At 39.9% G+C, this 23115-nt stretch overlaps 1 protein-coding gene across 1 annotated transcript; it reads right to left on the bottom strand. All coding sequences in view use genetic code 11, as the record gives it.

Moving 5' to 3' along the window:
- Positions 1 to 250: 250 nt before the first annotated feature.
- Positions 251 to 23106, bottom strand: EGR_01456 (Ral GTPase-activating protein subunit alpha-1; the record flags this gene model as incomplete). Its single annotated transcript, XM_024490705.1, is given in 38 exon segments — positions 251 to 603; positions 2185 to 2283; positions 2690 to 2796; positions 2915 to 3042; positions 3248 to 3406; positions 3604 to 3880; positions 4279 to 4482; positions 4727 to 4923; positions 5174 to 5379; positions 5503 to 5752; positions 5999 to 6178; positions 6370 to 6420; positions 6579 to 6743; positions 6763 to 6833; positions 7474 to 7780; positions 8031 to 8156; positions 8826 to 8960; positions 9358 to 9513; positions 9595 to 9914; positions 10257 to 10304; positions 10395 to 10434; positions 11770 to 12027; positions 12161 to 12438; positions 12795 to 12869; positions 14095 to 14196; positions 14712 to 14838; positions 15742 to 15862; positions 16336 to 16529; positions 17397 to 17591; positions 18729 to 18779; positions 19660 to 19803; positions 20736 to 20998; positions 21304 to 21476; positions 21625 to 21816; positions 21889 to 22046; positions 22316 to 22440; positions 22472 to 22654; positions 22998 to 23106. 38 exon segments carry the CDS (start codon positions 23104 to 23106, stop codon positions 251 to 253), a joined length of 6327 nt encoding a protein of 2108 aa, XP_024355029.1.
- Between the last annotated feature and the right edge of the window lie 9 nt (positions 23107 to 23115).

Raw genomic sequence — 23115 nt, 5'->3', positions numbered from 1 at the left:
TCATGATCCTGACCTCAAAATAAATGGGAGAGAATAAGATTTTTCCGCTGGGTGGTTCTACGCATATTCAGCTCAAAATAAATCCACCATATTGCGTAAAAACAAGAAGGCAGGACGCCACAACGAGGATGAGGGGGGTGGTGGTATTCGCGGTGGGTGAAAGGTAGAGTTCATCACAATCTGCTTGGACGGAATGGTGCACTTGAATACAGGAACAGAGACAATGGGTGATATGTATGGTATGCATGCTTTAGTGGTTGTTGGTATTAAAAAGTCTGCTCGCGGATGCTCTACGCCCCTGCGCGCCGGCGTTGCGCCGTTTATGTCGCAATGAGATGCGGTTAAAGAAGCTTGTTCGGGGCTGTTCTTTCATGGAGGTGACCTGCTGTGGTGCGTCAGAGGGAGTAAGTGCAGTTGATGTATTGGAAAGGGTGCACGGAGCTGCTTCCGTTAGGGACAGTTCACCCTCATTGGGCGAATTGAGAGAATTTATTCTGGAAGAATCTTCGCTGGCTGAAGCCGGAGCAATAAAGTCCTCTACACCTGAGACACTTTCGCTGCAATTGAGCACACGCCGCCTCATTCGGACGAGTGGTGAAACATCTAAATAGAGCATAGGTTCAAAAAGGAGAAATGAGCTACGTCTTCAACCAACTCAAGCACTATTTGCATGCGATTCCACATTTAAAGGTATTTTTTTGCAAATTCTCGGAGGGTCCCGAGTTGGCAAAACAGATGCATAAGCCAAATAGTGGAACATCACGGTCCTACATGCCTATATGCTTAAAACTTATTTAAAGCCCTAAATGTTTTAATCAAACACGCACGCATTTTCGAGGCCTGTATTATCGGCAATACAACAAATAAAGTGATTTATCATGAAACTTCCTATCGATCAGATCACTCCTATGCTAGAATAATTTTATGAAACAAATTACATGAAACAACAAAGCTTTTATTGCTGACTGACTCCACTCCAAAACTATAAGCCATTCTTTGAAGTTTTCGGTGTAAGCTGACACGCATTTCTAAAATATGGTTCTGACCGCAATGATGTGTCCTAGTAGGCTGTAGTAAATGTTTCATGCCCAAGTAGCCTTTGCACAATTAAAACCAATATTTTGAGACAATCAATGATGGAAAATAATAGCAACTCGCATGCAGTTCACGTAAAGTAGACGCTAAAACGAATGAAGGCAAGCGCAGCAAGGAGGCTGATATCAAAACACAGACAAAGCGATAATGGTATGGCACTAGCACATGAAACTTGCACACAAACACAAAGTGTTCCATTAGGATGCATACCGCAGCTCAGAGGTGCTGAGGAAGTGCTGTAAAGATGGTGTGTGGAGAGTAGTTAGAAGCAAAAACAACAATTGAAGAGATATGAAAAATGTATGCAATGAAACGATATCTCATGTGTAAAAAGCCGTAAAAATCATCACTACAAACGACTACAAACCCTCTTGCAAACTTAAAATCCGTTTCTTTAGTCGACTTTTACTTCTTCGTAGAGTCGGAGGAGCTGCATTAACGCATATACGAATCGGAATACGGGAGCAAAATCATAAAATTAAGTCTTAACAAATAAGTTGGCATTAAAGATGAGCTATGTAAGGTGCAGAGAGAATATGGGATACCTTCCGACAGGATCGCTGCCCCTGCTTGGAGAATATATGCTATGGTAAATTTAACTTCAATAATTAATGAGTAAATAAGGACTAAGATATTGGGATCAATGTCGTCATTGGTAGACTGAACGGTCCTTAATTAAAAGTCAACCAAACCTTAAGCCTCGCTTGGTGGGGTCAGGTAAGGGGTTTCATGCAAAATAATATTGTTTTTTTTTTCTAGAACCCACTCGTAAAATGGTTCACAGTGTGTACAACTAATTAATACCAAGGACACTACACATAATAACGGAAAAATAACAAAGATAATGCCGATGAGAGGGAAAAAATTAGGTATGATCTGAGTAAACAAACCCGCTACAAGGTAATTCACTTGCGACAGCTAACATTCCTTTGCTTACTGCCTGCCACTTATCAAGGATAAAGTCATTTCTCACCTTAAAAACTAGGATCATTGGGAAAGTCAAAAAGTAAAAGAGGGAACGAAAATGAAAGTAACGATAAAAGCAATTAAGCAAAGAGGTGGGATTTTACTATAAATCTGAGAAACTACCTTTCTGTGGGATACTCGGGAGTCTCACTGAATCCACATCAAGATGAACTGGAAACCATGGTGCTACAGCTGCAGGTCCACGATCGGAGTTCTCCTGACCTACGAAGGGAAATTTGATAACTGTGAATGCAACAGTCAATCAGCTCCGAGTTAACGATGCCCGAATGGTAGTGAAACTCGCAATACTTTACAGACTGTCTTGGCACTAATGAACGAGGAGCAATTACTACACCACAATTAATTTGCAGCAGAGTAGTGCTACGGTAGGAGAGGAACTGGAGCCAATGAAGACTTATTCTAGCATCATAAATGGTTACAAATAAGCCTCGTGATGATGATGACCAGCATATCGCAATATTTCCTCTCAACGTATGCTAGGGTGGTCACGTGTATACAATTAGAATGATAAAAAGCAACGCGAATGCTTTCGGTATACGAAACGAGTTGAAGATAGTAAATTAAAGAGAAGCACAGCTGCAGCCGCCACAAACGAAAACAAACTCACCAAGAAGAGGTCTTGGTGAGGCCACCTGCATAACGAAATCTTCAAAGGTAGTGTTTTGCATATGACTACTGATGATCGATTGGAGATAGAAGTATCGCTCCTCAAAGCTAGGACAAGAAGGTTAAGTCTGTAAAGGGAACTCATACAAGGGGACTCATAGAACATGGGAATCGGTAACAAGATAAATCGAAGCCGTCGTGCTTGATGCGATGTACAAAAGGATACTGTTCCTTAAAATTAGGTTTTCTGGTATTTATGGCGTTGCTAGCTTGAATTGCTGTTGAACGAACTAGGAACGGCAGATGTTCTTCCGAAACCAGCATACCATCGATAAGGGGACCAAAGAATGGTATCTTAGTCACAATAAAAGAAAGATCAATTAGATATTAATTTAAAACGAAGACAGTCATTGAAGAAAAAATGCAAATAACATGTCCGCAAAAAGATCAGCTAGACTCTTATTCATGGAAATCAGAAAAAAATGAGATGCCTCTTCTTCAAGAAATTGACTAACTTGAATGAAAGTGCCAACAAAAGATATGTTAGGAATTAAATTACCTCCGACTCCTTGCGTATTTCAATTCGAAACAGACCACTGGAAAGCGGTGAGATAATAATGAGTACATCACCAAACTCTGTGCGAAGGCTACTTCTTCGGAAAGAACGCCAGTGCTCAGTCCATATGATCATCACTTCATCATTGCCAAGGTGTTTAAACTAAAGTGGTGGTGAAAAAATAACTCCGATATAAATAAAACTTAATAACCCCACACTAAGTCATTCGTAAAAGAAAAGCACAATAACTTAAGTTTACACTTATCTTTGGTGTACAACCGTAGGCCATAGTACTGCAGAAACATGATGTGGTTAAAAATAACGAGTAGTGATGAGGAAGGAGCGGTCCCAGGGCTCACCATTCGATGTCGATCCTCATCAGTAGCAGAAGGCATATGAGTGGAGACGTGAAAGATGACTTCAACTGCGGGACTGGCGAAGTAAGTGGCGATGTCGCCATCCTCGGGGTACTGCAAACCTCCCGTAAAGCCCTGGTGATTGGCCAAGTTTATGGGCCAACCGAGGTTGGAGACAAACCGCTGAAACTCGATGGAGCCCCGCAGATTCGACAATATATCTTGTTTTTCCTCCTGTCCCGGTCCAATGTACACCAGTGCTATCTTGTGAGTCTGACGCCTAAAGGGACATGATCGGGCACCAAAACGTTTAAGTTTACCATATGCATTTATTGCCAGACATACATTTCCACATTTCAACAATGCAAAAAGGATAACGCTTTATCCAATTTTATCACTTCATTGAAAAGGAGATTCCATCAAATTTATCAGTAGCTGTTGCATTTCACAACTGCTCCTATACAGCATCAGTGCCAATCATCAAGAGTGATCGCAAGTAAGTCACATCAGCATTCACACCATGCAGTAAAACAAACCATATTAAGTATGGGAGTTGGGAATTGTCGAAAAACGAGTAGATGACTTCTGCCCATTTTAAATATCCACTTATTACGTATCTAGAGGAGGCATGATAAACGGATGATTAACTGGTCAAGAGTGATAAAATACGAAACTCACGATCGCCGCTTGTCAAGGTTCTTAATTTCACGGACTAATCCCCAAGACTTCTTCAGCAATTCGATAGAAGGTCGACGACTTTGCGATAAAAAACCGAGTTGACACAGAAGTTGTTTAATGACATTGTATTTCTGGTTAAGCTTAGACCACTGTTCCATTTCAGTCGTTTCCATCGTTTCCTCAGCACCATTGCCATAGAAAGGCCTGAAAAATAAATAGAACAGAAGAGGATGTTGTGGTCGAAAATATTCAACTATGGGAGGTAGGGAAAAAGTTGTTCAATTATTCAATTGATGAAAACGGTTGTGAACCATATACCCGTGGCAGAAATATACTAGTGGAGCATCTGATATCACCTGATAAAAAGTGATTTATGAGCGACTAGGCCGGTATGAAAAATACCTGGTGTAAAATGAGTAAAATATGGAGGTCATTTAGAAAAACTCACAAAGACAGATTCTCAGTGTTGCGTCCAAGGATCCGTTTTTCGTTCTTAATCGCAGCGGAAATCCGTTGAAAAGCCCATTTTTCGAACGCTGGGTTCGCCACGCAGCTGCTGGTATTAGCTGCACCAACCGCAATGGTGTTTTCAAGTGGGATTTGGGATCTAAGCTCAGGGTGCTGCAAGATCAAGCCTTCAAGAAGCTAAAGAGTAAAATACACTGCAATACCAAATTAGCTAAAGAAAAGATGATAAAACTCGTCAATCCTGCTCCGCAAGATACTCATATCCGATCCCATCCATGGGGGAATTTAACTTCCAATACAGAACAGTGTAAATATAGTCAATGGGTGTACTGCGTGAAGTAGAAGTAGTAGCATAGGAAGGTAGTCTCAGTTACTTCCACATAGCAAATAGTACTCGATAAAACATTAATCACTTAGCCGCATGTACCTTGGTGAGGAAGTCCACCTTAGCCTTGGTGTTCTGCTCATCGCCATTAGGTTCGATAGCTTCCAGGTTGATTGAAAGGGCTCGCTGACGGGGTGGGGGCGATGGTGCCCGTTTCTGAGTCTTCGGCATTAGGCCATAGATGTGGGTAGCATCCCACGCGTACTTGCCCACGACGTCCCTCACAATCACGCGCACATTACAAAGGTCTACGTTGTAGCAAAAAACAACAGTTTCAGGTCATTGCCTTGGACTAAACAATAGTCCTCCAATATCTAAAACGTAGGGAACTCATGGAATAACGATCATAGGGGTTTCAAAATAATTTGCACCTGTTGCAACGTCTTCTCTGAAGGCTTCGGTATTGACCGCATGTCCGGTTCCCGAGGCCCAGTTGTTGGATTTATCAGGAGATGAAGTCACAGTGAAAATTGACACCAAGAAGGATCGATTGACGACAAATATTTGTACGTCAGGCTGATCAAACGATTCAAAAGTCAGCTCCTCATCTGCATTGCTTACAGTCGTTTTCCTATCATGATGCTCCTGAACACGGGAATCGAGTATATCATTGGTACTTGACTAAAAGAGAAGGAAATTATGGCAAAAATTCGACAAATCTCATTTATCAAACCATCCACCCAGTGCGAAATAATTACTGACATTTTGAATGAAAGGACATCGAATTAGGCTATATTGAAGGCATAAAAGTTGTGGAGGATTGTGAATGAAGGGTAAAAAGTGCTCGTCGGCAGTGAATGCGCCTTCAAATACTGCGGTTGCAAACGCGCGTCAGTGCTGACAGTTTAGGAGAGAATTGGCACTCACCAAGGGGTATCGACCGAGTTGGCAGAAGAGTTGACAGCGAGCGAACCGGGCCGCCATCCGAATGCTCTCCGGAGTGAGGGGAGCTGGTGTCAGGAAGTAGCTTTGGTCGGAAAAAACCCCCTCTACGAGGTGGGAGTGACGTTCACCACCACCCACGGTTGGTCGTAGCTCATCGGTGAACTGAAAACATCGGTACGAGGACATTATACCATCGCTGAGTTTCAGAGGCGAATAAGCACACAAGAATTGAAACAAACGGTGACAAATGAGTGTGCGAAGACGGAGACATGTGTCGTTCCAAACTGAAGATACCAAGCAGTAAGTACACGCGTTTAGGCACCACCAATGTATAAAATGAAAATTTTACTCACTTTCTTCTTCTGCTCAACAGACAGCAGTTGGTAGGGAAACCATGGAGTAACCTGGTGCAGTAATATTAAAAATGACTTTGCGCTGCTAAAAGTTGCTGCGTCGGTTTTACAAATGATAACTTTAACCTTATTTATGAATAGGCGGCTTAATAACCGTCCATCAGTAAAATTGAAAATGAAAAGAGAGCAAGACTAGCCTTGTTTTCGACTTCATCGGCAAGAGGATCGGAGATCGGGCAGCCGGGCACCCAACCAGGACCCGCTGGTTCCAACTGAACGGACGTAGCGGAAGAAGAACAGATGAATTCGAGAACCGAGAAGACCACCCAGAGGCAGGTAACTTCCTTTGACCATTCTTGACCACCTCCTTCCGCCTTGTTTAAGTCAACGAACGGTGAAGTCAAAAGCGGCATTGGTATTTTCACTGTCCATTCCATCAAGGTTGATATGTTTGTGGTCAAGAGCTAAAGCAAGCAATAAAGCGATTGTACTTTTGTTGATCTCTACAAAGTAAACTACCCAGATTTTCAGAAGCAGTATTTTGTGCAAATAACTTCATTGATAAATAGGGGAAGTAAAAGCAATTAATATCCCTGTCAATATTCAAGTAGGCAAATCGGCCCAAAATAAGCTTAAAAAATAAACACACCTGACGCGATAAAACGATAAACATTGGGTGGACGCAATGCGTGTTGGTTTATAGCTACCATTATTACTCAATTCGGATGAGAACATAAATTTGAAGTTAAACGAATCATTACCATATGATTTAACAATAAATGGGAAAATATGCTAGAACTAATACCATTTTAAATGTTGGTGATATTTTATCCTCCGTATAAGCTTGACTCCACAGAAAAGCTAAGTTCCATGCGAGTGCCTGAAATGAAAATTGAAGGATTTATTAAAGATGCTCAATGTGAAATACAGTAGTCTAGACTAAGATGTACATTTAAAACTGAGCATTATTTACATAAGATAGGTGAATAATCGAGATTTTGAAGCGAATACGAGAGATAAATGTCAACATTTATTTCATTCTCTGATGCATTGCGAGGGAGGCGACAAAACTCTGCAAGCAATAAAGGAAAGAGCGAAGACCACTTGCCTGAATGATGAGGATGGGATAGGTGGGGTTGATGTCAAAGATGGTCTCCGAGCACTCGGTGAGCGTGCGAAGCATACTCATGGCAGTGAGGGCGACAGCGCGGTTGGTGAGGCGAGTACAGCGCAGCAGAGTGACGAGACAAGTGCGTAGAGAGGTAGCCTTCTCGGCCGAGGCGAAGCGCAAAACCGATTGTCTAGTGAGATTGGAGTAGCACATCATTAGAAGACCACAGATCGCCACCTGACGCGCTCCCTCATTTGCCTCCGCCACGACTCCACGAAACAGTTGAGCGGCCAGGAAAGGCTGAGGGGGAACAACAGTGCCTCATACATTAAACAACCATCAGTAGATTAAGTATGCTGAACCCTCTTCAGTGCGGATCTAACTCAAAACAACGTACAAAATTCAAATACTATATCAAGCTTTTACTGATTATATTAAAATAACGTGCTGAGAAAAAAGTGCATGCGAAATGGTTAGTGGAAGTTTAAAGATCGCCTAATCTGGCATTAAGATTTGTTGTGAGTATAAAGAAATTTGGCTGCTAACTCACGATGATATCGTCAGTCTCCTTCACTTTAAGCTCACGTAGAGCGGGATCGAATACTTTCAGTGGTCCAAAGTGATGTTGAAACGGAAGCAGAGCGACGAGAATGGACATTGCCCGAGTGCGTAAGGTCTGAGATAGGCACCAAAACTTGCAAGAAATGCTACACATTTAGCTGTTTATTTGCTTTAGGAAATGCTCTATTATGAATAATGCAAGTGGTTGTATAACTAGGGAAATGTACACGTCAAGTCGTAGTATATCGAGCAATAAACGCTGCATTTTTTCCACTTCTTTGATATGGTAAAATTCCATGCATTGTGGGAAATTATTATTTTATGACCATTGCATGGTAATAATGAAAATAAATCCGATAGGTGTTGAAAATAAACGGTTAGGTTTAGGTCAAAATATAGCAGAAAAATAAGCAGCGAAATGTCAAAAGCACATTAACAGGGAATTTTTGGGACAATACAATGAAGGCGCCAAGATGGGTCACATATATAGCATAAAATTACATCAAAGAAGCTAAAGAAATAAACCTTGGATTGTTCAAAAGTGAAGAAGAGAAATAAAACGGCAAACAGTGCGGTAAACATTACACAAGACCCAAAGATGTTACAGTGGCTGTCGATGTAGGGAGATATCATTATCGATAAGAAGGGAAACTTTTGCTGCTAAATGTAACTTTTGCATTTGAACAGATCCGCTTATCACAACACAACTATGGGTTAAAAAATAATAACTGTATAAAATAGAATTAAATTACTAGCATACAAAAAAAAATTTACAATGACGAACCTCGTCCTCTGAAGAAGGCTGACAGAGGATTTCGTCAACAGCCTGAATAAAGTCCAATGTCAGCAGACCACAACCAGATAAAGAGTAGCTGAAGATCTTTCCACAGTCTGATCGAATAACTTCACTAGCAAAGTTCTACAGATACAAAATAAATGTCGTGAAAACCATACCTACTATGCCGCGAGCGGCTTCTTGAAGCCACAAACTTAGGTAAATAAGTACGCGAAAGGAATCGAATACAAAAAACAAAATGAACAAAATATTGAACAAAAACAACCAAATAAAGCATATGTAATCAAACTGTTGAAAAGCGTTCGCCTTTCAAGCCTACCTCAACGTATCGTGGTAAATGGCTAAAAGCTGATATCGTTTAGTTAAATAGTTTCAGAATCCCCGAAAATCTTTAATAAATGTGTTCTCATCTACACGAGTATGCTAATTTAATTGGAGAACCTTAAACTGAGATAATGGGATCCAAAAACTCGATTTCGTATTTTAGTTTCCAACACCTTTCTTGTAAAAAAAAACTTACACTTTCTTTCTGGGTGAGTAAATGATGCAGAATACGGTAGAACTGGGCCAACAGTTCTTCGCTCGGTTCGAGATCATGCTGCGCGATTAGAATCTTCTTCAAAATACCGATAGCCAATTTTTTTCCTTCGATGAATTCGGGGGACATTTGCAAAACCTGTGAATCGAAAGAGAAAGATCATCAGCAGCCGCTATTTTCCACTTCTTAATGCTAACTTGCAAACAAAATGTATAGCACCTTCAGATAGACAGGCACAAGGTAGTCGATGGGAGGACGATTAGTGGGCGCTTTCACGGTTCCGTCTGACAAAAGTTCCAGCGGTTGATAGGCATCAATGGCGAGGAGGGAGTCAGTTAGTGAATCGAGGTACGCGAAGACATCGACCATTACAGTAGGGCTTGAGAAGTGGCTGAAATCGCCCAACAGACCGAGAAAGCGGCGCCAACAGACCACAGCGGAGTCAGGGTTCCAGCCCATCTCCTTCCCACCGGCCAAAACGCTATTACCCTTTAAACACTGGGGAGTTGGTTTCTTCAACGTGGACGCTCGTGAAGACACTGTAGATTGAAAAGCACCATTAAAACATAATATTATTAGTTAAAAGCTGGTGAAATTAGGTACCAAAGGCGTTAAGTTTATTAGTGCGATAATGCAAAACGGAAGAGAAGTCCCTAGAAAATCAGAGCACTTAGTAAATGTGTGTTAAAGAATACGTCAGCTCTGTGGAGCAAACAAGCAAACTTTTGAAAATGTTTAAAAGCACCAAACGAATAAGGTTATTTTTTGAGGCACAATTTCATGCTCCCTTCGAGAGGCCCAATTAAGAGTGTTTGAGTGTCGAGTTGTGTAGTATCATGCGCTAGTCATTATTTGTTAATAAAAGCTTTAAAAGTACTTACTCTCTGAGTTGGATACCCGCGTTAGTGTTTTAGTGAATGGCAAGTTCTCTAAAGACAAAAAATAGAAAAAAATTCGCGAGTTTGTGGGTTGGCGATTAGGTGACAGTCAATGAAGTCGCGTGACAAAAGGGAACCCACCTGAGAAGTGTTGGCCTTGCCATACATCATCCAACTGCGCCTAGAAAAAAAAGACCTAAAGTTGAGTGCAAATATGCAATCATTACTGAGACTTAATCGGTTAGCAAAGCTAGGAACACCATCAATGCGGTTTGTCAGTCTTATAAATACAAACACTGAGAAAATCGCGGCAGAAATGGGATGGTTCACTTCAAGGTTAGGAGGCAAGCGCAGTGAGTATAATAGGCGTTTACCTGTTTACCAAATATGCAACATACCCCACCGTGGCAAAAAAGAGCAGAATATGTTTTCAATAATCTACCATGAATTATTAATTTGTGCATCTGTTGTAAGACAAATAAATAGATTTTTTAAAACTAAAAGATCATGCGTTTGTATTTGTTTCTCTTGCTTAATTTTCTTGACAGATCTACTGAATGCTGAAAAGCATAACAGGAAAGTAAGGCAATTAGTAGGAATAGCATAAATAAAAATTGGCCTTAACAGCTAATATATTCCTAGAAAAATTCTTTAATAACAAAAAAGCGGCAACCAGCAGATGGAATGACACCTAAGTCAAACGAAGGATGAATGCACGGAAATTTTCAAATGCATTTGAACAAGGTGAAGTGAGTGTAGCCACAATGGGGTAATTCCACGATTGAGTGCTAGAAGTCAGGCTTTCAGCAGCATTATGGAAGAGAATTTGATTCTAAAAGTTGGAGCTTCCAGAAAACGAACGATGTCATGGTTTCACCATAAATAAAAGCTGCTGTAAGCATGAGGAGTTGAAATCGGCTAGGGTGAAATTAAGAGGTTACGTTACCTCGATATCTTCAATTACAACCAATCTAGACTCAAAAGAACTAGGAGATGGCGCATCCATAAGCTTGGTCACTTTACTGTGCTCAATTTAAATTGAAACCATTTCTGTTGCTTTTATGACAAATGTGCTGAAAGGGGTGGTGTTCCTTTGGATTTGATTCCAGTGAACACCAAAATATCGAAAGGAAAATCGCAAAATACAGAAAAGTGGAGGAAGAATACCTATTAACCTTCAACGGCAAAAATACAATGCCGTTCCACACACGAGTCAAAATCTAACGAAAAACCTCATGAAGACCACATACTAAAATCTTTCCATTTAGAGTAGCATTGTGAACACTGAAAGGTATTATGCTCTACGATTTGAGTAAGAAACAGGAGAAAATCAGTTGAGCTGACGATTTACCCACGTTAGAAAAGTATAAGAATATGGAAGAAGAGAAATCAAAATTTTGTTTCGCATTTTCTGGGCACTTCTCATACTGCCCATGCGATTTTCTATCTGAGTAAAACAGAGTTATCATCAAGGTACGATGAGTGAAGATATGGCCAGAAACTAAGAGACGCATACATTTCTAGTCTTAGTTTGGGGTCGTACGGTGCGAAGATCATTGCTACGCGTCAAGGCCGTTTGAATGACATTTTCTGACTCATAGGCGTTATCGAGAGTGCGATTTTCCATGTAGTAGAACTGGGTCTGATTCATCAACTTGCCGTTTCCATTGTTCGACGTCCCAGAGGATGGCAGTGCCACACCATCATTGTCTTTCACATCGGCCTCATTCATCTGAGTTTCAGTCCAGGGCACAAAAATATGATGCTTTTGGGGCTAGATTAATAAAAAAAACCCCAAAGATATCATTTTCAAGGTAATAACACATCGATCTTCTAAAAAATATGCCGGGAGTTAATATTGAGAATGTCAAAAAGGATGATCATACAGAAGACAGATGAAGACCTACATAATAATCAACGTCACTACTGCCACCATCCGAGAAGTTGGATGATTCATGATAGGCGATGCCTATCCCCTCAGCAGGACTCAAGCATTCAGCAGCTTTATCGGAGCTAACCGCTTCGGCATCGTCAGAACTGCTGGTCAGACTGAACTCCACTGCCGGTGTCTCCTGTCCCACGACAGCCGAGGTAACCTCATTGGAAGCGGATTCTTCCAAATCGAATGCCTTAGAAGGCAACTTAATGTCCGGCAGGCCTGACATAACACTACCAACAGCATTAACTAAAAGACAATTGTAAACCATATGTTACATTTAAAAAATGCAACCGTCAGTTAGTTCTACCGAATGATACATTTACGAATATGGTTAATAACTTAAAAAACCGACACAATTTCGATACGCTAAGGTGGAATAGCATAGTTTCTGAATGGTCGGAGCCTACAAATGCAATTTTCAAAATACCACCAAATTATTTAGTCCACATCTCTTAAGGTGATTTGCGACAAAATTTATAGTTTCACAATCGTTCATGCAGCGACAACACATTACTTTTTGAGACGTGTTTAAAGTAAAAGTAGCCTTGTTAAACTGTCTTGAAGAAAAACCTAAGCACTATGATGCTATGAGAGGAACCCACCATCAGCAGAATTTCGCCTTTCCCTTGGAGCAATACGAGATGGACCCATACATTGTGAAGCGGCACCTAATTTACCTACAAGGTATATGGTTAAGGTTAATTGTTAATTTTACTAGACTATTAGCTCCGATACAAAAAATTCCCCTCTAAATAACTCGTTGGCACGAAATAACTATCAAGGGAATCGAAATCGAAACTTCACATTAAAAAAACTAGGACACTAGAATCCAGTAGGGATATGTATCAAAGGAATGTCTAGCTAAACAAACTGAACAACATGTAAATTCATGATACCAGTTTAAACCGACTACTAAGAAAGTAAATCGCATAAAATTTGGCGCGTCCGTAAAGAAATTTCCCATTCTAGAAAATACTATCACAGAGATACTTTCAAACATTCTATCTAACTTTTGAAGTGGGTGAACTCTTCGTCAAGCAGATGAAATTGTCGAAATAAGCAGATTGAAGCGTTAGCAAGATTTAATCAGATATGCCCATGGAGGAACAATATGCGATCATAAGGGGCAAGAAGCGCACAGATTCAGCCCTCTTGATGGCTTAAGACTGCCAATAGACATTGGTGTGGCACGAATTTTCGTGAAAATGAACCACTTTAGATTGCGAGATTCTCCGAACAACCATGTATTTCCGATATGAGTAGAAGTTCGACAAATGCATGACAAGGTTTAGGTTCCTTCCCTAGACGAGCTGTGCTGAGGAAATCTGCATAAATCAAGTGGGCGCACTTCAGTCGTCACAATTGAAGGAATTGATCAGAGGTTTACGGCCACAAGCGACAATGAAAAATCACGACAGATCAATTGCATACGTTTGAAAGGGAACACTAAATCCCAGCACTTACGGTACGCAAGGGGATCATGTGACCACAAGAAATGCGACATAGGCGATTTTGGTTGACGCAAATAGAATAATGAGTGAGGGTACTTTAATTAAGCCAAGTGCACTAACAGTTAACCCCCTAAACCACTGATTAGTCCAATACGAAAGGGCTCGCTTATCAGTATCAATAGAAGGGTAGCTTCCACTTTTGAGCTAGAGCATCTAATGTGTAAAAACCGACAAATTTAAGTAACAAGGAAAAGCAGTAAAGCTATTTGCCAGTCAAATTATGCTGCAAAAAAACATTACACAAACTCGATGCCTTGAAGTTTATATAAAGAAGTCTTCTAAAGATACGAAACTCAAGATGGTTTAGCAAAAATTTGAAAATTCCTGAGAGGTGGGAATCATGGGAAGGAAAAATCCCAGAAAGTAAACCAATAATATGTAGATATCTCACCCAAAGCTCGCCTTCCTCGATTGGTTTTCGTTTCATCGGGAAGATTGGCGAGGTCCACATCAAAAACTATTTTTCCCAGTTGACGCGTCAGAAAATCCATAGCTTTCTGTGAAGAAAGTGAGATTGTCCAAAGTCTTATTTTTCTATAGACTTGTAGCAGTCCAGTGTATAACTTGAGTATGTGCTGCAAACTGAAGACACTAAGTGAACTCAGTTCTCTTATGACTTTTTAAAGGCATGGCTTATAAAAATAGTACGCACAAATGGTACTACCTGAGAGCAAGGTGTAATTTGACAGTATCAGACCACGCGATTGTAAGCAACGAATCCCTGTGTTTTTGCACCGTGAATAAAAAAATTAGACTAAGCAGTAATACTTTTCTAATCAAAAAACAAACGTATATACTGCAAACGAATTCAAACCAAGCATAAACACTGCCCTTAGCTTCAAAGTAAGATCACATTAAACGAAAACTAGGATGTTTAAACGATAGGGTTGTGTGCAACAAGATACACGGTTGCCAACTTAGATTCGTACAAATAATGACAAAAACAAGTTTATGCTGTACAAATCCACCGATGAAATCAAGCTCATGATAACATTTAAGGCAGATTACTTGCCTTCCACTCTCGAAAGAGGGCCGGACAATCTGGAAGCTTGGAATAAATGCTCAGGCACGTATCCCAGGTAGATGAGGATATTGGTGCGGCGAGAGTTGCATAAATACAGGCCGTATTGAGAGTCTAAATAAATTAAAACATAGAGAAAGTGTTGTAGTGAAACTGAATGATATTGCGCACCATATATTTACGGAGTTGCCACCAGATTAAGTAATGTCGAACATTAAACCGCAGTTTACCGCACTCGGCCAACCGTCCAATGAGGATACAGATTTTTTCCCAAAAAGGAAATCCGCAACTAGGTATTAGGTTCCAGAAGTGCTTTCCCATTGGGAAAAATTTAAATGAGTTAACTCTACTATTGCGCAATGATTATCTGGAGAAAGGCCCGAGAAAAATGCGCATTCTGTAAACTTGGTACGAAAGGTGCGATACAAACACGTTTCAAATGATGATCAAGATGCTTACCAGAGTTAAAACACAAAACAAAAATAAGATGGTAAAAACTTCCAAATGCCTGCATGCCCCTTCTACTAAACGATTATTCGGCACCAATTAAACACGTGGGAAGAATTTACTCGAGCGTGGATTAATCGGAGTTGCCTTGTCTAAATATGTGGAAAGATTTTGAAAAATATAAAATACTTGGATTTCTAATAACAATTCATTTAATAAATTACCTTCAGTAGTAGCTGATATGATTTAAAATACTTATGAACGTGTGGCATTCAAAACCAAAAGTGCAGCTAGGTAGAAGGGATACACTCGCACAATAAGGGAGAGATAATAAAGGAAACATGTCAGTTTGTTTACGAGTCAAAGAAAACTCAAGTACTCCGTAAAAAGAAAACGTATTTCTGGGACTAGTTGAACAAATATGCCCTCACGAGCCATATTTATGTTTCAAGAAAACTAAAGTATTAAAGGGTTTAATAGTACGATAACAAATGCGTAATCTAGTTAGGTGATGCAAGGGAGGAAAAAGCTTACGAGCACTGAAAAAAGTGCAAAATTACAGAAAGTTACCTGAAACATTTTGCCCAAAAGTTTATCATTTGATACCCAATGAGAATCAAATTGGTCCGTCTGATAGATTTTCGACATCACCTCCGAAATGATATGCATCAAAGTGAAGAGTAATTTCTCCCTAAAAGGACATAGTTGGGAAAATCTGTTGACATCCTGCAGGCCTTATAAAAGGGGTATAAAAGCATCCACCCAGCTAAAACAGAAACGAAACTTCCATTGCTCTTATTGGAGTAGATCTAAACGTGCCATTTGAAATCAATCCATAGAAGCGTGAATGAAACCATCATTAGTAGGCTTCATCAAAAGTATGGAGTGAAATGGTAAAGCCTAAGATGTAATATTATGTGTTGAGGTTTCCAATAATACAATGAAATACTACAAAAAGTGTGACTTAAAGGCAAAATTTGCAATATCAACGAAAAACCTTAGCAAAATATCGAAGAACAGTGGCTACCGCATACATGCCGGTACCAGCAAAAGTCAAGTGGAAGCGTGAAAGAACGTGGAAATTCAAAATATTCAGCAATAAGTAAACTGATAAGAGATAATACTAAGAGACGGTTGTGGGAGCAAGGGGAGAAGTGTGCCTACCAACTTTCTGTGCTGAGGGCGTTGGACTGAGTCAGCGGTTGGACGATGGTGTCGAGAATGAGAGTGCACAATGCAATTTGCTGGACGACAAAATCCACCGGCGTCTCCTGCACCCTATCCGTCAGCTCCAGAGTCACCACACAGGCCGGGGGACAGACGCGGAGGAAAATGTGTGCCAGATTGGTAAACATCACCTAAAGAGAAAATGATTCAGACTTCGGAAATATTCCATAAACTTACTAAAATGCCTTCGGAGAGCTATTTGAAATACCCTTTCAGTGATCATTTGCTTTCTTTGTCAATCCCACTTTACTAAATTCCAAGAAGTTGGGTAAAAGAATTGGAGGAAATTGGAACAATGAGTGAACAATAAGGTAGCCAAGACACTGTATGAATAATAATGGGTTGAAACGTCTCAGCAGCAAATCTGAAGATGGCGTTCGCATTACTTAACCGCGCGTATCGAAAGCAAATACGAGCGTTTTCAAACAAAGTTCGTGCATCTACACCACTTCATCAATTCATTGTAAACCATTGCCTTCATATTTAAGCGATTGATGTTAGCCACAGGAACTGCTTAACCTCAAAACAGTGGAAAGCATTGCGTTTGCAGTTTTCACTTACAGGCGGGGGAGGTGACTACACACCCTAAATCGTAATGCCCGACTTTGAATAGGCACCACCAAAGGTTTAAAACAAACATTATACGGGACAGATGGGACGATGGATATGACGCAATAGGAATTTGATCGTAAAGCTGCGTTTAACAAAACAAATATCCGTGTGACGGGACATCTCATTTATTGGTAAAAAGCAGCTAATGGCTGACATTGGTAAAATAAATAGTAGCCTGAATGCTCCAGATAAAAGTGGTATTCTTCATGAAATGTTGCATAAAAAACCCAAAAGCAAACTGTAATAACCAAACCGAACCAAAAATCTAAAAAGAATATATTCAATCTGTCATCAATAAGTCGAAACTAGTTTTCAAGCCGTGTTTCGAAATGCAAGCATGAAATGTCTCACGTGATCAAGACCAAAGGATTTAGTCAACGACCTACCTGGTAAGTTGTCTGCAAACATCCACCGACATCATTGTGTGGAAATGGGAGTGAATGTTGTGTTGAAGGGGCAGGCGAATTGTTAGGTAACTTAGAAAGGCTCCTATTGGAGAGAACCGTCGACTGAATTACTTCGCGGCGGCGTCTCATGTCTTTAAGATTTGAACCCGGTCCACAATTTGGTTGTATAGCGCTCTAACATTACAAATAATAGGCAACTTTATAGAGGAACACCAGCCGAAGTAGAACAGAGCAGCAAGACGGTTTTTAGAAAAAATAAATATGAAGGTTACCAACACGGATATGAATTTGAGTAAATTTAATGAAATGAGAACAGAAAGCCTTTTAAGAATCCTTTTTTTTTCATGAGGAATACGCAATTAAATATAGATTTACAAGTTTGTGACATCATTACAAGCCCAAAGTGAAAAGTAGATAAGCAACTGCAATATCTCATTTGGTTCTCCTTTACCTGTTGGACCACAGCATAAATGCATTTATTTACAGCACTTTATTATCGAAATGTGACAAGCTTTATGTGGATGGCGGAAAACAACCCACTCAAAAACAGCGAGAAATGGAATTTAGCGTTTTTGTGGAACGGAGGAATCGGCATACACGATTCCACTGTGCGACAGACTTATGTATTACTCTCCAAGGTAGATCATTCGATTGCAACCTACAACTTTTATTCCTTAGAGGACTAGTAATGAAAAACAAACGTAGAGTGAAGATCGGTTATTATTTGGACGATCTAGAATAGCCACACCAGTATCCTAAGTAATGATCAGGTAGAATGCTGAAAGTGACAAGCACATCATCAAACCTAGAAAATAAACCCATCTAGAGGCTTGAGGTACAAATAAACGCAAATAATGACAAAATTTCGTTTTACAAGTTAGCTATTCGCGAAGATACATCCAAGCGAATTGTCACAAGGTACTAGCATTCGGATCATTTCTAGGTTACAAGATAACGACTGCAGTAATTGATTTGCAAACGAATGTCCATAACACCTTATCGGCCTTGCCACTCAGTATATTTGTCCTCGAGTGAATGTCGGAACTTTTTTGTTCCAATGGTAAAATTATAAAACTGATAGCTTGAGCGATAAACAGTGATTGTTTTCCAATAGGCGTCGTTCTATAATCATGGTTTAACCTCAAACAATTGTTCAATTCCAAGTTACTTTTGGGGCTTATAAAAAACAAAACCGAAACTAAGCACAAAATTGTAACGAGAAAACGTAAGACTAAAAAATCTTCGCATCGGTTGCATACAATAATAGTAAAAACCAGGTAATCAGCTTGCGATTTGACATAAAAAACTCACTTTGCTTGGCACGTGTTTGGTGTCTGCGTCCTTCACAAACACTATCTTGTCCTAAACATAAAATAGATTTGATGACATGAGACTATTACTTATTCAAATGAATCAATGAAATTCAAAGCATGCGCCTAGAAGGAAATCATATACTCTACTTACACCACATGTGCTAAGACCACGTTACCGTAGTAACGAGAGCACAACTAGCTTTTCGCTGATGAGGCCAACAATGGAAGGATAAAAAACATCGGTTAGACTGTTAAGAATGTATCAATCAAGAAAATACACTTAAATTTATTCCCTTGATATATCCACACATTGCACATTTCATAAATACAAGAAAGTAAAGCACTTATTATAGTTTTATTCCTTAACACATTCAGTGCCCAGTTATTGTGTACTAACGCAACAGGTTGGATTTACGGCAGGTAGAAGAAACAAAAGAGCGCAAACCAATTGTTCCACTATCATAAATGAGACGTTATTTGGGTAACACGTGTGGAATACATTCGGTATCTCCGCACCGATTCAATCAGGAAACGAAGTCCATTGAAATGCAAGTGCCATTACGAACAGTGACCCTTGTGTATGCGCAAAAAAGAATGATCCATTTGTTTCATATAACAGAGTAGAGGCAGAAGGTTGCCGATCCCAAATAAATTAGGATATGAATATTCAGAACATCCAACCGTACAACCCTAAGGAGGAAATCCACCTTAAACGCTACCTTTAGAAACCAGCTTAATCTTAATTTGGGATGGCATTACTTAGTAGGTGAACAGTTCCAAGTTATACAGAGAACTACAAAAACGAAGGAGAGTGAACGTAAGAGAATGTGAGGAATTTTCGTCGGCATTTTTAATTCGACAAAGCCCTTTCCAAGCTGACTTAATTTGGAAAAAGAGGGCTAAATAGCTAGGCTTGGAGAATCACTCACCTTCAACCACGAACGGTAGACGAGAATGAGGCAAAAGAGTGCCTTGTATCGATCAATTGGAAGTAAAGAAGCATGGTAGAACACTGCATGGATGAGATTGATATTCTGTCGCGAGTAAAAGAGGATGTCACGCACTCGTTCGATCTACAATCAGGAAAGCAAAAAGTACTGCTCCGTGTGTTTGAAATTTGTGAGACCAAACAGTTTCAAGGAGAACAATTAATAGGATAGATATCCTTGAACGTAAAATCAATTGGGTTATCAAACAACATATTGAGGAGCATATGTATAATCAAACAGCAAGGTTCATTAAGCTATTTAGCGCTTGAAAAATTTCCTGGTCGATTCTTCCCTACACTTTAACAGCGGCGGGTAAGGGAGGGTAAAATCTGTTATGCAAACATTTAATTCTCACTACACGTCGAAAATACAAAAAGACATTTCAGATAGAGAAAAAATACTGTTTCCTGAACTCAATCCAAAGTATTAGTCAGATGTGTGATTATAACAAACGCAAAAGATTCAAGAGTCCAGACTAGGCTGTCATCGTAAACCGGTTAGAGAATAAGCAAGTCCATCCTGCTTCGAAAAATTGATACTTAGATAACACGTTATAGACCAAATACGCCACCACGGCTTATTGTTCTCTAATGGCTCTATCTTAGTGGAGCAAAACAAGTACATTAAATGCGCAAAGCGAGCCCGGAACCATTTAAAGTACCAAGAGAAATTAAGCGAGACTTCATTTCCATACGCTCATAAGCACCAAAATACGCAAATGCAAAGTGTAATCCAAGCAGCCGATCGTAGCAGTCCAGTGTCACACAAGATAAGCAATAAGTTCAAACGAATTGAAACCAGAAAAAGAGAAATTTAATGAAGAATGAGCGCCGGTAATCAGTTGCATTTGTTATAACTTGATGATACTGATAATGTCACTCAACGCAACATTAGATGACACAATCCAATTATAAATAAAACCTATACTATACAAAGCACCACAGACAAAAGCAAGACCAAAATGCCCATCAATAATCACTGGGACTGTTTAAGAGGAAAGTAGGCAGCAGACTCACCATTTTAGAAGAGTACTCAGAGCTCCATTCCGGAAGTATAGGTAAAACGGGTTCCAAAAAAACCGTTCGCTGTGACGCCATTACCGAATGCTCAGCAAAGTAGCCAGGAGTCGTTTGACGAATCTCCATGATAGACAGCAGATTTTTGAAAGCGGCAGAGCTGCGACGTTGCTGCCGTTGGCCAGACAGCACAAGTGAAGACGAAATCTGGGAAGATTGTTGCTGGGGCGACGTTTCGCTGCACGAGCAGGATAAAGGCACATCTATACGTAAATTCAAAATAATTTGATAGCTCTTCCCCAGTCTCGATGACGGTACAGGTTTGTGTGAATTTGAAAATTCTATTTAAAAACGAGGAAAATTTTTAAAAAGTCCAAACTGCACTGCAATAATTGGAGCAAAGACCTGAAATTAAGAAGGTGAAGAACACACCGGAAAAGTAAAAATTTAAAATAAATTGGCTATACGCACTATGAATGTGCAGATACTGGTAAATGAGCCTTAAATTCAGCAAACGCGTAACACAAATCAGCCTTAATGAAATATGATACGACGCAAACAAACCAACCGGCGGGGGGAGTAGTAGTTCGGTGGTCTTGCACGTTAATGTTAGGGCGCTGTTGGTCTGATTGGCTGGTTAAGTCGATTCCTGAGGTGCTTCCCTCGCTAGAATGCGGATTCCTCAACCCAACTCCATCACTTGCTGTTTGATTGCGCAAGTCACCTGTGCTAGAGCTGGGCCTGTAATGTAGGTAAGGTGCTCTAGTTATATAGCAGCACGTCTATTGAGACTAAACTAGCCAATACTACAAGTTCTAAATACAGAAAGAAAATCCAGCTCAGAGCAATGCACCTTGATTATTACCCACACAAAGAAACAACTGCTTACCTCAAACTCGGTAAAAAGGCACGTGGACCAGTATATAAAAATTCAGACAACCATCGCACGACCTCTTCCTGGTAAATAGCAAGACGGGTAGCGGAAAGGGTGTACCCTTCAGGAGCAAGAGAGTAATCCAGAGGATTTTTTATCATTGCTGGTAATACACCTCCGTAGTAGAGACTGTGTTTCACAGAAATCCTATTGAAAATAGTAAGATCACAGCAGCAGGCGTGCGGAGAATTTGCAAAATAATCATATTCTTGAAGTTACTTTGGAAAGATAGCAGGAAAATAGTAGCGTTTGAGTTGCTCAAAGATGAACCAAAAACACATTGGCCTCCGATCAAAAGCACTTGAATTCCACTGGATTTTATCCACCTCGGTAACCGCAAATCGAAGAAGGTATCGAAGAAGAATGTAATTTTTCCGCTTATAAAAAACAAATGGGATGGTTAAGGTGGATGCAGATTGAAAATTTTCAGAACACTCAGATTTATAATTGTAGAACACAAACGAAAGGAGACGTTGATGATTTCAAAGGGAATATACCAGTCCGTCTGCAACAACATCCACCTCAGAATGAGTAATCCCAAGTGCTGCATTCAGAAAAACTACTCCATACTTCTTATTTGAAAAACAGTGACAAGACACACAACCACACTTTTATTATAAAGCCAAATTAATCGAAACATAATTACCTCATCACTTATCGGAGCAGAAGCAGCAGGTGGCATTGAATCCATCCTTGGGTAAAATGCCATATTACGATTGCTTTTTTGACAATCACCATCGCAGCTAACTAATGTCGGGCTTGATGATTTATCTAGAGATTCAAGTACATGAGTAGTGCGTACTTTTTTGTGACTTGTACGTATCATGGACACTACCAAAATCTGGCACAAGGCGGATAAACAAGTCCGTGCACTCCACAATTGCATTTTCCCCAAGTATTTGATACCAAAGTAGAAATATTCGCATCCCATTTACTTGGACAGATACAGGATTCGATGAAGATAACAAATCCTGTACAAGATCAACTAAACTTTAATGAATAAATTGTCCAAATTACAAATGCATTTCATTTGCCATTGCGAGTTGAAACGCTCTGGTAGATAAATTAGTAGTTTCTATAGAAAATAACCTTGCTATAGCGAAAATTACCTCAAGAATAAGAAGGGAACAATCGGTATCCTTGAACGAAAGTGTTGAAACTAAACACTATGAGTTAGAGACGAAAATTACGCCTGGGTTTAAGCTCAATATCAAAATAATCAAAAAAACTATGAAAAATTTCGGAATGATGCTCCTCAAAAAGTTTCTGAACTTCGGAGTTGGGTAAATTCTCTAAGCAAGGAATATTCCAAGGGTGAATTAAGTTACCAATTAGGAGCTTTAAATGCTTGACTTTCTTGGCCAGTTCTTTATGGTACAAAAATTTCCTCTTTGAGTTTTCTTCAACGAACTCCTTTTTTTTATTCCTGCGAAACATCCCTTTCGA

This window comes from Echinococcus granulosus (genome assembly GCF_000524195.1).
Source record: "Echinococcus granulosus chromosome Unknown EG_S00005, whole genome shotgun sequence".
NCBI classification, from domain to species: Eukaryota; Metazoa; Platyhelminthes; class Cestoda; order Cyclophyllidea; family Taeniidae; genus Echinococcus; species Echinococcus granulosus.
Note: the sequence above shows the minus strand (reverse complement) of the source record. Positions and strands in the feature narration are given on the sequence as shown.